This window comes from Montipora capricornis, chromosome 10, assembly GCF_036669925.1.
Source record: "Montipora capricornis isolate CH-2021 chromosome 10, ASM3666992v2, whole genome shotgun sequence".
In the NCBI taxonomy this organism is placed as follows: Eukaryota; Metazoa; Cnidaria; class Anthozoa; order Scleractinia; family Acroporidae; genus Montipora; species Montipora capricornis.
In genome coordinates, this window is record NC_090892.1 from 51745720 (window position 1) to 51759758 (window position 14039).

The window sequence follows — 14039 nt, forward strand, 5'->3', positions numbered from 1 at the left end:
CAAAGGTCCTTTCACGAAGTTTCGTTGCAGAGGCTTTATTTTATCGGCGGGACTGTGAATACGGATTTTTTTGAATTTAAGCAATGTCATATAGCTGAGTCCTTGATCTTGGAGCTCAAGGCGCATACGTCGCAAAGCAGATTACTGTCTGGATTCTTCGACATTTCGAGTTTCAATTCCTCTTTTTTCCGACCTTTCATCAGACAGCTCTGCGTTAACAATATCTGTTAAGCTCTAGTTCAGAAGAGAATGAACAACGGTAATACATAAAATAAGTTCATTCGGTCACTAAGGCTTTCCTAGCTTCGGTGAAATCATTTTATTTTCTGTCCTCGTTTTAAACAATTGCTGGGGCTGGTTCAGGTTTTTAGTAAAGGGGGTTCGATGATCAGCTGCAGGTGGTCCAGGGGTATTCTCCTCCGGAAATTTTTTAAATTTCAAGTCCTCGGAAACGTGATTTCCGACATTCTGAGGCAAACTGAGTCAGCGTGTTTTAATATATCAGCAGTTAAATGCCATTCTTTTTGCATCAAAATATAACAAAGCTGCGTAAAAGCGATGCCAATGTGCATTATAAAACTAGGATAAAATTATTCTAGATTTTATCTTTTTTTCAATTTTGTGTTTCGTCAAACACAACAAGAAGCATTCTTTAGGTGTATCTTTCCGCAGAAAGCTGAACTACAGCATCGTAGTCAACGGGCTTTTCGTAGTGACTGTTCGTCAGAGCCAAGCCTGAAAGTCTTAACTTGCATGGTTATGAATTTACTGCATTGAAGATTGACTGTATTTATTTTGTATCTTTACAAATTTTTGAAGTTAGCTGTTTAACTAGGGGGCTCCACCGAACTGGGTGAGTTGTTTCAAACAAAACAAAATATTCTCCTTTGAGCATTGGAGTAATCAATCAATCATCTCATTTGACAGTTTCGGTTAATGGCCACTGATGTTATAAACTGGATAACACATGGGTATCCTTCATCAGTCTTTTTTCATTTGTGTAAATATGTAAATATAGGCAGAAATTGAGAAAAAAATTACGACACTGTCGTAAAGCGAGTATCCATTAACGTGGGAGTGAAATTTTGCCTGAGCTCGTGAATATTTTATGTTATAAAGGCCAACTTAGGGTGCGTTCGATTGACCCTATTCCGGAATAAAAATACGTGGAGTGATTGTTTAAAACGATATGTCTGGCGTTTTAAGAAACAAGGATAATAAAGATATGTTTAAAACTGCATTTTTAAGTAACAGTTGTTTGACAAGTTCAATGTGTCTCCATAAAAACGAATGACATCTAACATCTATTCCATGTATTCGTATTCCGGAATACGGTCCATCGAACAAACCCCAAATTTCTGTCCTTAGGGTGTGAAGTTTAAGATCCAATTGGGTCATTCTTACGCTCTTGTGAAGTAACTTTAAGATAAACCTGATGTCTACCTCTCAACCGGTGCTCAGTATGTGGAACTTACGAGCCCCTCATTCAGTAAAACTGAATTATAATGATAGTGTAATACTCCATCGGAATAAATCAAGAGTTTAAGGGCTATGTCAGTTGAGCTGTGACACTTTATTTTACTCTGATGCTGAGTGATAAAACTTACTGATTTCCAAAGTTGTCTGCCTTCCAGTTCGCAACAACAAAAACATGTCAAAATCATTGCCGGTTTCCTTTCACTGCAGAGCTGTAGTTTGTCTCTTGTACGCAATGCAGATCGTGCTAGTTGCTCTAATTTAAGCTTTTTCAGCAACTAGTATTTTTAGGATAGATCTTAAAAATAAATGTTTATTTTTAAGACATGTTCTACCACACGAAAACTTTCCAGACATTGTTCTCTTATCCATGCAGGTGCTTTCAATTTGTTGCTCATACCCAGACTGAAAATAAACATTCTGCTGTCCTTAGAAATCTGACATGATACATGTCAAAGCCATAATGAGATCACCAAAATAGCCCCGCCAGGCTAGCGCTAATGCGACTTAAGAGGAATTATCGCGGCAAGCACAAGCATACAATACAGTTTTCGATCGCAATACGTCAAGGTATCTAATTTGGTTTCGGCTGAATTTTGCCAATAATCCTCTTCTCAAAAGAATCCTCGGATAAAGCGCCGCAATACTGCGTTAGGAAGGCATTCCTTGAATTCTCTTATTTTTCCTATGAGTGAGTATCAGGACCACGATTTACAATAGTACTGCGATTGAGTAAGGTTAAATGTATATATTCTAAAATGAATTTACATTCGTCGATTTCATCACTTTATCGAGTATCTTTAAGATTTCCCGCCAAAGCTCCTTCAGAGAAATTACTGTCGGTGCTTAACCCGTCGGCGCGTATTTCTAGAATTCCGTTCACGAAATAAAATGTGTCAGCTATTACATTTTGTTTTTCACATCCGTGGAAGCGCAGTTTTTTTATCGTCTCTTCCTTCAATTCCATCTTTTTGATTCGGGAACAATCCGGAAGGAATGTGTCGTTAAGTGTTTGGGACTTCACTTGTTCAGGCGCTTGAATGTCTCGCAAGCCTTACTCTCCAAAAAAGGTCAAGGGAATGCAGACATGATTTCCGCGTACCAAGTCTCTTTCACTTAAAAGCATTACTGTGCTCTTTAAAATTTCATTTTTGCGTATGAGTTAGACGCATTAAGGTTTCATCCTGAGCACAACCAATTTGCTCCCTATAGTATATTCACAAAGGTGAGTTGAATTGTACTATGTGGTTGTAGCATCTCGTTGCAACCTGATCTAATACTTGTCCCCTTTTTCATTATCCCCGTTTAGAGAACTATCCTGATACTAAATCACTCCTTCCTATTTTTCGAGAAAAAGCTTGTTTCGCGATAATTTACCTAAGCAAATTTAGGGACTACTCATGTAAACACAGATTCAAGCCTTTTATTTTTATCTTCCATTTAAGAGCCTTGGGTGATTTAGTTGGCTCACGAACAACATTAGATGCAGTCAGTCACGCTTGTACAAGAATTCCAGAAGTGAAAAATTTGGCGTATGTAAATGCAGGTGTTTAAAGCGTTCTCGTCATCCAAAAGACACCAGACTGATTCACCTGTCCATTTTGCTTGTGCAGATGGCTGAAATTTGTCGAGAATGTTGCTCTTGTGTACGTTACTACATATGCATTTTTGTTTCGAGACCTTTCGTTTTCATTCGTGATTGCCTCCCATTCTGGCGACAAACATCGTGCTCCACTTTTTGGGTTGAGCGGTTTTGGAGGTATTCGTTTACGTAACTTTTCACGTTCTTTGGAAAACTTTTGGACAAATGGTCTAACAGATGGTCTCAAAGGGTTTTCAAAGGGTGTATCAGCAGTACCTCTTAAGACACCCTTCGCCCAATTTACGCAATTTACGCAATTCGATTCTATTCAACCCGTGCGACGGTGTTGGTTAGACGATCTTAACCCTGCGCTTGGTTTTGCTAAGTCTATCTATCTTTCAAAAACCTATCAGTTGAAGTAAATCTTCTCAACAGAATTCTCTTTACTACTTTCATTAATTTCCTAATGTCTAAGAAGATACGGGGCATCAAATGAATGTAACTTTCGATTCGAGATAGTCTTTTAGTAAAGGCAAGAGCAGCATTAACCCATGACCGCGCCACACTAGCTTTTCTTTTAAACTTCAATGCCGATTTATCGCGAAAATGCTGGAGCAACATCCGTTAATACATCATTTTTTGCTTCACTTAGTGTTAACCCTTTTTGTTTGCAAAGCTCATTGCAATTTTAGTTCAGAGTAACGGAAGCAATTAACACACGAAATCTGTTTCCACCACTCATCTTTCCTGCATTTGTGAGAAAAATATTGGCCACGAAATCTATTTATCTTCATATCCTTATTTCTTTCGTCCATCGATAGCAAATGATTTAATTAGCATCCATTTTGAAAAAACCGTGCCAATACACTGTTGCAGTGTTCACGCACTGAAGTGCCAAAATACATTTTCAGTAAGTAGCATTCGGCAAATGACATTGGATCTTGCTTCTGGACGCTGACGGTTTACTGCGATTGTAACTGGTGAGTTAGCTTGCTAAGTTTCTTTCTATAAAATGGATATTTCAAATAATCACTGAATTAGAAAACTTGTCATCTCTGTCCAAATTTAGTTCAAATTGTGGGTCAATCGCGTCCGTCAGCTCAACTGAAATTTCTAGGTGTGGTTGCGATAAAGTCGATTTTCTCAACACTGCCAATAAGATAACTTTAGAAAGGTGGAAATCACTCGTGTAAGCAACTGAAACAAGAGGGAGAATGAAAATCCTTGGCGCGCGACTAAGCTTCTTTTAACAGCCTCGCTTTATTTTTTCTAGCAACTTAGGGATCGGGTGATATCTGAGCGACTCTAGAAATTCTATGCCCCGTATTTAACTTTCTTTATGGATAGATTTTTTTCGCCCTTGTAAAGCTCGAATAAGGCTAAAGGAAAACAAGCAGTTGATGTAATTAAATCATCGCTCATAACAATTCACGAGTCGTTTATGATGACAAGAGATCAGTAAAAAAATCGTGTTTCCTCAAGAGGGTGCTTCTTTAGAAACTTCATGTGTCAGTAATGCTTACGCCCTTTCGTAACATCACACACGACCAAATGTGAAAAAAGTTTGGACACTATACAGTATTTGGGAGGTCATTCAAAGAGAATGAGATATGCTCGTTGTAACACTACTAAGACGCTATAACAGGCCGGAAAATCCACGGCCATTGAATATGAAAGCCACCATTCTGCGAGAAAAGCGGTAAAGGGAACAAGTTTCCATAAAAGTTGGGTGCTAGATGTTGAGGCCTTTGTTCATTCTCGGGCGCAACACCGCTTAGGTTTGTTTAGCCATTTCCAAAACCACGTACCGGAAATCGAACACAACTGATTTATTCTCCTTGCTTTTTTGGTTCTTACTACTAACAGTCACTTTGTTTGTGTTTTGTGTTCCAGCTAAGTGATCTTTCATTTTGATTTACTGAATAATTAAATAACAGCAAGATTACATCTTTAAGTACGCTAGCGATTGCGGTGATCCGTGATGGTCAAACTTCCGCTTGATTCCGCCGGTCACTTCCATATCGCACAAAACAATACAGTTAATATTTATGCTTGGCAACATTGAGCATGTTCTTGCTTTCTCTACGATAAACAACCGGAAATAGTGAGCTCATGCTGACGGGATCCAATGCTTTGTTGGTCAAAACGGTAGAGTGCGCCCTTTGTCAGCGGAATGACCTGCCTGAAAGGCGGAGGAAAGGAAAGAAACTTTATTTAAGTGTCAAGTCGTTCTAGCGATGGAGCACTAATTGGGGACACTGTAAACTGAAATTAACAATGAAAGCAAATCAAGTCAAATCAAGTCTCAGGCGCTAACTCGATCATTGCTGGTGTCAATGACGAAAACTAATACTTAATTCGAAGATTTTTGGCACGTCTTTATTGCACCATTTCGTTTCAAGTGGTCCGTAAAAGAAAGGAGCTCTTGACAGTGAAATAAGTCTGTCAACTTGTTTTTGAAGGTAGGTGTCTACAGAACAAATTTGGAACCCGAAAGTGTAAAGGTTCCTTTATATTCAGGTAAAGCTAAAATCAATGTTGGCACTCGCTCAATATTAATTAGAACCGGCGCCTCTTTTTATCGTCTTGACTTCTTCAAATATTGCCTAACATATTTTCTATTTCCCTTAATTGCTATATACAAAAAATTACACCTTCTCAGTTCAAAAACTGACAATTTAAACTAATCAGGCAAGAGCTGATTTTGTTGTGGATCCCGTATTTTCCCCGTGAATTTCTATGAAGTTGTTTGTGCTACGTTAAACTCTTGAATCTGTCGCTGACTGTGCTCTGAATGGTGCTAATAGGCTTGCAGAGCGAGATTAATTCCAGTATTTTCACAGTTTTGCGGTATAGGTACTTTGCCGTAATAAATTAGATTACAAGGTTTAACGTCGCGCATTCGTTTGATCAATGAAGGGTCAAACAAATAAAACGATAAAAAAGGTCACTCGAGTTTATGTTGCGCACTAAGCTTACATCAGCCTTACTCGTCTGGTATGTGATATCGTTCATGTTTTCGCTTCTCTTTGTTCGAGTTTTGGTTTCTTTGAACAAACGAAATTACGGATCTGTTTACTCAAAAGCATGGGTTAAACCTGAGTAGGAGAGTGATTCAGTACGCCTTCAATACGCCTTGATAATCAGTCAGTGAAAGAACTATGACTCTATTTTATTCAAAGTCCAGAGGCGGACTGCCTTTGTTGGGCACAAAATTATTTATCAGTTTCTTAATATTGAAGTCCTTTTTGGGAAGCTATGAATTCCATCGTGGCCTTCTAGTAAAGATAAGAGAATAATGGAGTTGACATCACTTCATTTTCTTTTGTATTACTTCACTGATTATGCACAGAGGACATACCCGATTCGTTTCCTCAGCGGGTATCTTTTTGTACGGCTCATCAAAAAGTAGACTAAAAGTTGAAAGAGATCCTTTCTGCGACATATCGTCTTTGCATAGAATGTTAAAGGGCTACTGAACAAATGGGAGAACAACTTAGTTAAGCCATCGCAGTATTTGTACAATTAACTCATGCTTTTGACGTCGAGTATTTTTCTTCACTGAGTGCATTTCCCAGGTCCATAGAAAAATATATATATTATAAATATTATACAATAGCTGAAGGACGCACTTCAGACTGAAGATCGAAGTGCTATCTTTATACTTGTCATACTTTACAATTTTAGTGTCGTTCTCCCTCTTGATAAATACACATGCGGTTTACTATTGAAATATAATTGCTCGTAAAAACCTGAACTTACGTTTAAAAAAACGTTTACACTGACAGCCACAGGATGAGTAATTGAGTAATACGATACAGAACAGAGGTCTTTACAGTTGTCTTTTTGATTAAAGATAGCATACTAAAACCAAATTCAATCCTGAATTGTTTTGCCATCACGACCGCGGAAGGAAAGGTGGGAGTGATGGGCGACGTTTTCTCTGAAGTGAACTTGACAATATGCGAGCAATATTCGTCGCGTTCTTTCGCGTATATTCTGTCAAGTTCAGAGGAAACCTTGAGTTGTAGGACTTAGAGGTATGCTCTTGACCAGTCAGATTGGATAGTGCCAGTGAAACGCATGTTGCTCCAAAATCTACCGACTCAAAAACAAATTTCGTGAAAATATGCTAAGCCATCTTTCCGGTTAGGATGACCATTGACTCCTTTTGTTCAAAACCTTTTGCGGTATATTGGACATGTTTTTAGCTCGTGTTTAGGCGATGAAATGAAAGATTTCTGAATGGCGCAACGGTATATGGTTTGTGCAACAAATGTTTAACCTTAACGTACAAGGAAAGATGAAAATAACTTGATTTGAACCCCGGCCAGTAAGGTCAGTTTCTCATTGTACTTTGAACTTTGTTCAGTTAACTTTTGTTGCTTCTGCCCAAATTTCTTTGATGAATGCTTAAGCTTAAGAATTTAGTTTTACCGTGACCAATTCGTTACCAAATTGATACCAATTTTCCGACGAGGAAAAAAAACTAGTAATACATCTGTCATTCTCTAATATATTTCTTGTTAATCATTGCGCCAGAGACCATTCAGCAACGTTCATCTCCATACTCATTCGGGTTCCGGCTTTATGTCTAAATTGTTCGCATCTGAATTTGTTGCAAAAGCGGGTTAATAACTCCTAAACATGTCAAATAACTTTGCAGCTGCATGAGAAGGAGACTTACGGTCCAAACAAAAGTTGAGTTTCCCTTCTTTGCACAAAAAGCAATGCTGAGGAAACCATTAAAAAGAATCATGTCTTGAAATGTTCATAGAAACGGATAACAACTTGTTTTGAAAACCTTTTCCAGTTAGCCGAATTCTGGAAAAGATCTTATGCCGGAAGAGTGAACTGAGCAAAATGAGGATGGTTTCCAAAATGGATATTTTATAATAACTTCCACATAACACAGAAATGATGGAATGAGAGTTATGTAATACATCCTTTATCTAAAGGCCTACTTAAGCGTTGCGCCAAGAAAAGAATCGAAAGATCAACACGAAAAAAGTGGAAAATTAAGCCTAGTATGCATTATTGGAGAGTAATTCGACTTAGGTTTCCCCTCAATTATTCTCCAGACATGTTTATTTTTCAGCCTGTATTAGCATGCGACGAAGTCTCATTAATTAAATCTCTTAGTAAGCGAAGGAGAAGTGAGTTCTTCATTATCGCAATAGCTCATTGCAGCTGGCCGAGTCAATTTACGATGAAATCTACCATAATGTAGTCAAGACAATCAACAACAACAACGCTCTTAGTTCTAGTATTGCCATTAAGAATAGTTTGTGATATTCACGAACTAATACGAAAGAAGGGGACCAGACCCTTAAGAAAGTCAGCGACGGCTTGTGGAAAATAAAATTATCAGCTCACTGGGTAAGGTTTTCCGGGAGCGTTTAACAACGTTCGCAAGACTTATTTGATTAACAGTTTTTTTCTCTGACTACGCGTCTCCCCTCTTTTGTTGATTGTACATCCCATCATAACATTGCTACTCGGGAATCCATAGTAAACTGTGTTATAGACGTTGGTATTGGCAGTTCCTGTTAAACTGAGCATTAAAAACCAAAGGTATTCCAGCCAAAAACAACCGAGAACCGTGAAAACGATCCATCGTAAACCAATCAAAATTCGAAGCTAATAGTAAAGTCGCCTGACAAGTTACACGATAAGCACATTAGCTGATTTTAGCCAGCTCGAAAGTGACGCTTGATTCAGTTTCCGGCTACTAATCAATGAGCTTGTCAATGCACTAAAAAAACATAGTAAAAGCGAAATCGTAATAAGCTAAAGTGTTCAGTTAAGTTTCTTAAATTGAAACCCGCTCTGAGGGAATCAGGTGACGCACGCCGCAGTTATTTAATAAAGTACTTACTCCGTTCAACTTAATCATTTTTATCCATAGTGTACGTTAAAAAACCAAAAGGATAATCACGAAAGTAGTTCCCGGTTTGTGCAATAGACATGACGAGTGAATGTTGCTACAGTACTCCTTTAATGCTGCAAACTTAATTTCGTCACCGTTAAGTTACGATTAAGAAAAAGGCGTTCCAATTTTTATATTGCTGTCCTTAACAAGGGTTCTGGTTTTAAATTGAACATAACTGCAGTTATAAGCAGCATTTTCTCTTCAATCTTTCATCGTTTGATTGGATCCTTTTGTTGCGTCCTATAATGTGCTTCTGGCCCTACTTTGCGTTTGTTATTCACTAAGACAGTTTCAAGCGATTGCAAGTAACCGTGAACCTGAAAGTTACGTGAAACAAAATTCAGTTTCAATTTCAATTTATTTGTTTATTAGCATTGCAATATCATCACAGTCCTAGGCGACCCGCAATTAGCGAAGCTATTCTAGGCGGGCCGCCTTTCTAAAGCAAGTCCTGTCTGTTATTGAACACAAATTATTGAATAAAATCCTGTTAAAATCACATACAAAATAAGAAATCAATTAATTAACGTTAATTAACTTTTCTTGGTGTTTTCTATTTTTATTAGCCTTGTCCGTTTCTCGTAAAAATGAGGGTACACTTAGTAAATATCCGGAGAAGGATTATACTTCATTGTAACTATTTCACTGAGCGTACTTGTAAATCACAAATGATGAATGATTCTTGTAAGAAACTAATTATGATGTTTACCGAGTGAAGAAGAAGAGGCCTTGTAAAAACAGAAAAACTGAAAAGCAGATAACGTAATTATTTTCTCTAATATAGAAGTGATTACATGATAAGTAGTGGTTTTACGCTCCAATGACAATCCTATTCTGTTCTTTCATTCGTAGATTTGCGTCATTGGAAAGAGAATTAAAAACAAGGCAACACAGCAGTACCTCATTCACTTTGTTTTCGATCCGTGCCAAATGACAAGATTCCTGTAATGGCTTCGACGAAAAGTTCTGTTATAGTGAGTTTGTTGTACTTGTTTACTTTACGAGCCTCAATTGCGTCTCTGGAAAAGCCAGGTGAAGATGTTAGAGTTCCCTCAAAGAGTGGCTTGAATGCGTCCACGAATAGTGAAAATGATACGGAACCATGGTCCGCAAAAGATGACAGTGAAGACGATTTCCCAGCCCTCAGCTTCTTTCTCAGAGACGTTCGAACTACCTCACTTGGTACTATTCGTCGCACTGAGGACCTTCGGCCAAATGCCAGCAACTTAGTGGACCTCGATCAATTGACAAATGCAAGTCGGAACACTGAGAGTTTGTCGCAGCTTAACTACGAAACACTTTGGCATAACGGTAGCCTGACACTTACACTTGTTGACATACAGAAAGGCCGGCAAAAACACCATGATATCTGGGATAAAATTCCAAATTTCGAACTAGAAGAAGATGTGGCAGATTTCGAATCTATTGACGATAATATGGACTTATTTGATAACACGAATCGTGGGCCAAGCCGACGAAAGAGGGCTTTGTTTGGTACCGACGATCGAATTGAAGTATCCGCTGAAGGCGCGAAACATCTTCCCTATTCCGCAGTGGTCAGTATTAACACGGGCTGTACTGGTACCCTTATTGCTCAGGATCATATACTTACAGCCGCTCATTGCATCCATGATGGAATAAATTACATTACGGACGTCCCACACTTAAAGGTGGGTGTCCTAAGGCAACCTGGAAAAGTAAGGTGGATACGCGTCGATTACATGAAGGTGCCTCGTGGATGGACTCTTTCGCGGGATAATCGCTTCGACTACGCTGTTCTCAAACTGCACCGCCCTGCTCCGTCTCCGGCCCGATACTTACAAATATATGAAATCCCCGAGAATCTGTCGATTACATTGAGGATTCAATTCGCTTCTTTCCCCTCCGATAAATCCGAGCTCACTTTATGGTATTCGTATTGCAAGGCCCATTTCTTAAATCATGCAATACTAAACAGGTGCGATTCGCATTATGGAAGTTCTGGCGCAGGGATCTACGGCAAGATCCGCAAGAAAGGTCGTCCGGTAGAACGATTTATCATAGGAGTATTCTCGGGCCTCAGCAGTTACTTTACGTTTCGCGGAAAAAGACGCCGTATGAACGTAGGTACGAAGATCACTCCTCTCAAACTGGCTCAAATTCGTTCTTGGCTTGACGACGCACCCCTCGGAAAAAAATGATGCCTTGCTTGACGGCATGCCAGCTCCCAATCGCTAAACACCAATGAAAAACCAAAGTAATAAATGTTATCAGACATGAGGTGATTTGCTTAATTGGTTTGACATTGCTTTCAGAAATAAGTAGCGAAAACGTGTGTATTAATTGTCCCACTTCGAACATTTAACTTCAAATATGTTGTATTGAAATAACCTTAAATTATTATATTTACAACTATGTAAAAAAAACTGTCATTTAAGTCTGAGTTTTAAGTCCAAATTTGGGCATATTAAGCGCAAAATGCACATTCATATCTAAAGCGTACCGACAAGCAGAGATATCTACTACTGTGTTTATTTCTTGTTGATAATAGAAGTTTCGAAATTTAAGGGTCTTCGTGTCTGTGGTTGTTTTTTTGTTTTTTTTATTTTCATATACTGGCAAATATTCTCAATCATCAAGACAAGCTGAATATTACCAATTCCACTCTTCCTGTTCACAATTGTTTGAAATTACCTGGATGTACTCAACAGAGGGGCATATTAACAAAATGTAGATCGTGGCACTGGCACATGCGCAATAGGACGTTTCCAACCAACCTCTAGAGAAACCAATAACAATAAATAAATTCACGACTTCTGGTGGACGAACAAAAGAAGCTAACAAGAGATCTTTTGTTTTCGTCCACCAATATGACGGCGATGACGTCACATGAAAACCTCCTATTGATATGATGTTTGAAAACCCATATGAATTCTTCCGTTTACAAGCATTCTTCAAATGTGCCATTAACTGTAACAAAAGAGCTCAATTTTTGGACAAAGATAGACGTTCACTCTCATGTTATGACAGGTAAAGGTTAGTGATCTGGAGCGAAGGGATATGTGATGTAATTCCCTTGTACCGAGATATATTTCCCTCGTGTACGAGGGACAGGTCAATAAAATGCTTATTGGTCAGTTGGTGAGGTTCTCTACATTAAAAAAAAAATTCTCTCGAGGGAGCCTTGTTGGACGCCTAAAAGTGTGTCGATAAGTGTACACAACGTTTTTAGGAGCGATGAGCGACCCCCGAAGACGGATTGTTTTTAACCCAAAGTAGCTTTTCCGGCTCTTTGGAAGTTCATTCTTGGCAGTTGGATTTCTTTTGTGAATGAGACAAATCAGACTCGCAGCCAGGATGCTCAGACTTAAGACGTTGAAAATGCTGTCTCGGATTTATTTTCCTTTAGAACTTATAACACCCCTGACGACAAGGATTTATTGCTTGAAGGTCCACCCGCTACCAATGTCGTTGCAGCGAGTAGGCTCTGCTTGGTGCCATAGAACTTCAAATGGCACTACTGAAATCATTAATAATTTCAAATAATAATAATAGTAATAATAATGATTGAATTTTGGAATTTTTCTTCTTAGACTAAGTCGAGGGGAATATGTTCGCGGGATTATGTTCAGCGGACTAAGGTGAGGGGAATATATTCCATTGCTTTGCTATTGTTATCAGCTATAGTTTCAGCCCCGCGATCCCCTGTTACAATCAGAGCCCCTCCAGCTTTTCAGTCAGTTGACAAAAGTGGGGGATTATGTAATATATTTCCCTGACAGAACAAAGAAAACCGAACAAACTGATATATAAGCTGCGCAAAAGTCCCAACCCGTTATGGTGTAAGCTGCCCGGCGTTTATCTCCCTTGAGAGAAGAATATCTCTCCTTACTCTTGAAAGGAATTAAGGAGATCAATCCATTTTCTTTCACTGCCCTTCCTTCTTTCATTGAAAATCCTGTTAAGATCAATAATAAGTACATCTTATATTTAAACCCCGGTGGATCGATTTACGTTTTAATACCTTGCTCATCATGCGAATCAATCAACTTTATTCAAGTGTAAAGGTATATTGTGGATCACTCAACGTTTAAATGTATTTAGCTAATACAAGCTAATTGGAGACACTGAAAGAAGGAGGACTTGCCACAGTGTTTACCCTAACCCTAACCCTAACCCTAGTAGTAATCTCGGATTATTGAAGTGCGTTCAACAGTTGCTTTGCAACCAAAGGAGAAGGGTAACATTCATTTGGCATGGAGGCTGACATGTCAATCATTTCCGAGTTCACTTCAAGTTCTTTTTCACAGCAAAGTTAAAGCGCGAATTGCTGTGGTTATTAGTTCTACTTTTCGTGTGAATAAAGTACAGTAATATACATGCGAAAGACTTGTGAATTATCAAAATTCAGCTTGACAGTGGCCAGTACCGTAACTAGTTACTCTGTCGGACGGGGTCACGGCATCTGGATGGGAGACCATCTAAATATGTAAGACGTTATTGTAAATCGTAGACGCCATATGCATCTTCACCATTCATCACGTTAGGAGACATAAATCTAGGAGTAATAATTTATTATGAAGTGCGTTTTTTGGGAGAGCTTTGGAAGTTAGAATCAGTGTACGAGCCGAGATGCCATGAGGAAGGTGCATTTGAGAACGTCTATCGAAAGTATTACTATGTGCAGCTGGTGGAATGAGGGCTAAAAACGGAAAGTTTAGAGTATTGGAGGTAAAAACCGAGAATGCCCATGCACGCATGACGTAATTCAAGATGGCGCTGAAAGAGAAAACAGATCCACATTTGAAGCAATACTGTCAGTCCCCTTTACGATCACGAGCTTTGCGATGGCTCACAAGTCCAATTACGGATCCACAGACTTTTGGACATCTATCACAGGGACAGCATCTAGGCGCTGACATTCCCTCCCTTTTTTCTGCAACGACGTTCTTTGAGTTGTTCTATTCGGCACTCCTCAAACTTGGCCACACCACCACTTGCATGACCTCTGTCCTCCACTTAGTTTTGTCCCTTGCTAGGGTTTCAAAGTCCGATATACCGCAGTTTGGC

General features: G+C 38.9%; 1 protein-coding gene across 6 annotated transcripts in view; it reads left to right on the forward strand.

Annotated features, from left to right (window-relative positions):
* LOC138021010 (serine protease 23-like) overlaps nucleotides 1–12106 on the forward strand; it is a 16753-nt gene extending 4647 nt beyond the window's left edge. For 2 of the 6 annotated variants that reach the window (XM_068867893.1, XM_068867889.1), the window contains exon 2: nucleotides 9843–12106. In XM_068867893.1, coding sequence (XP_068723994.1) covers nucleotides 9938–11170 — 1233 coding nt within the window. In that variant the 5' untranslated portion in view covers nucleotides 9843–9937 and the 3' untranslated portion in view covers nucleotides 11171–12106. Of the gene's footprint in view, nucleotides 1–2562; nucleotides 2702–3919; nucleotides 4039–5190; nucleotides 5521–7262; nucleotides 7397–9842 lie in introns of those variants that run through there. The other 4 variants (XM_068867888.1, XM_068867892.1, XM_068867890.1 and 1 more) reach the window with 4 other exon arrangements.
* The last annotated feature ends 1933 nt before the right edge of the window (nucleotides 12107–14039 follow it).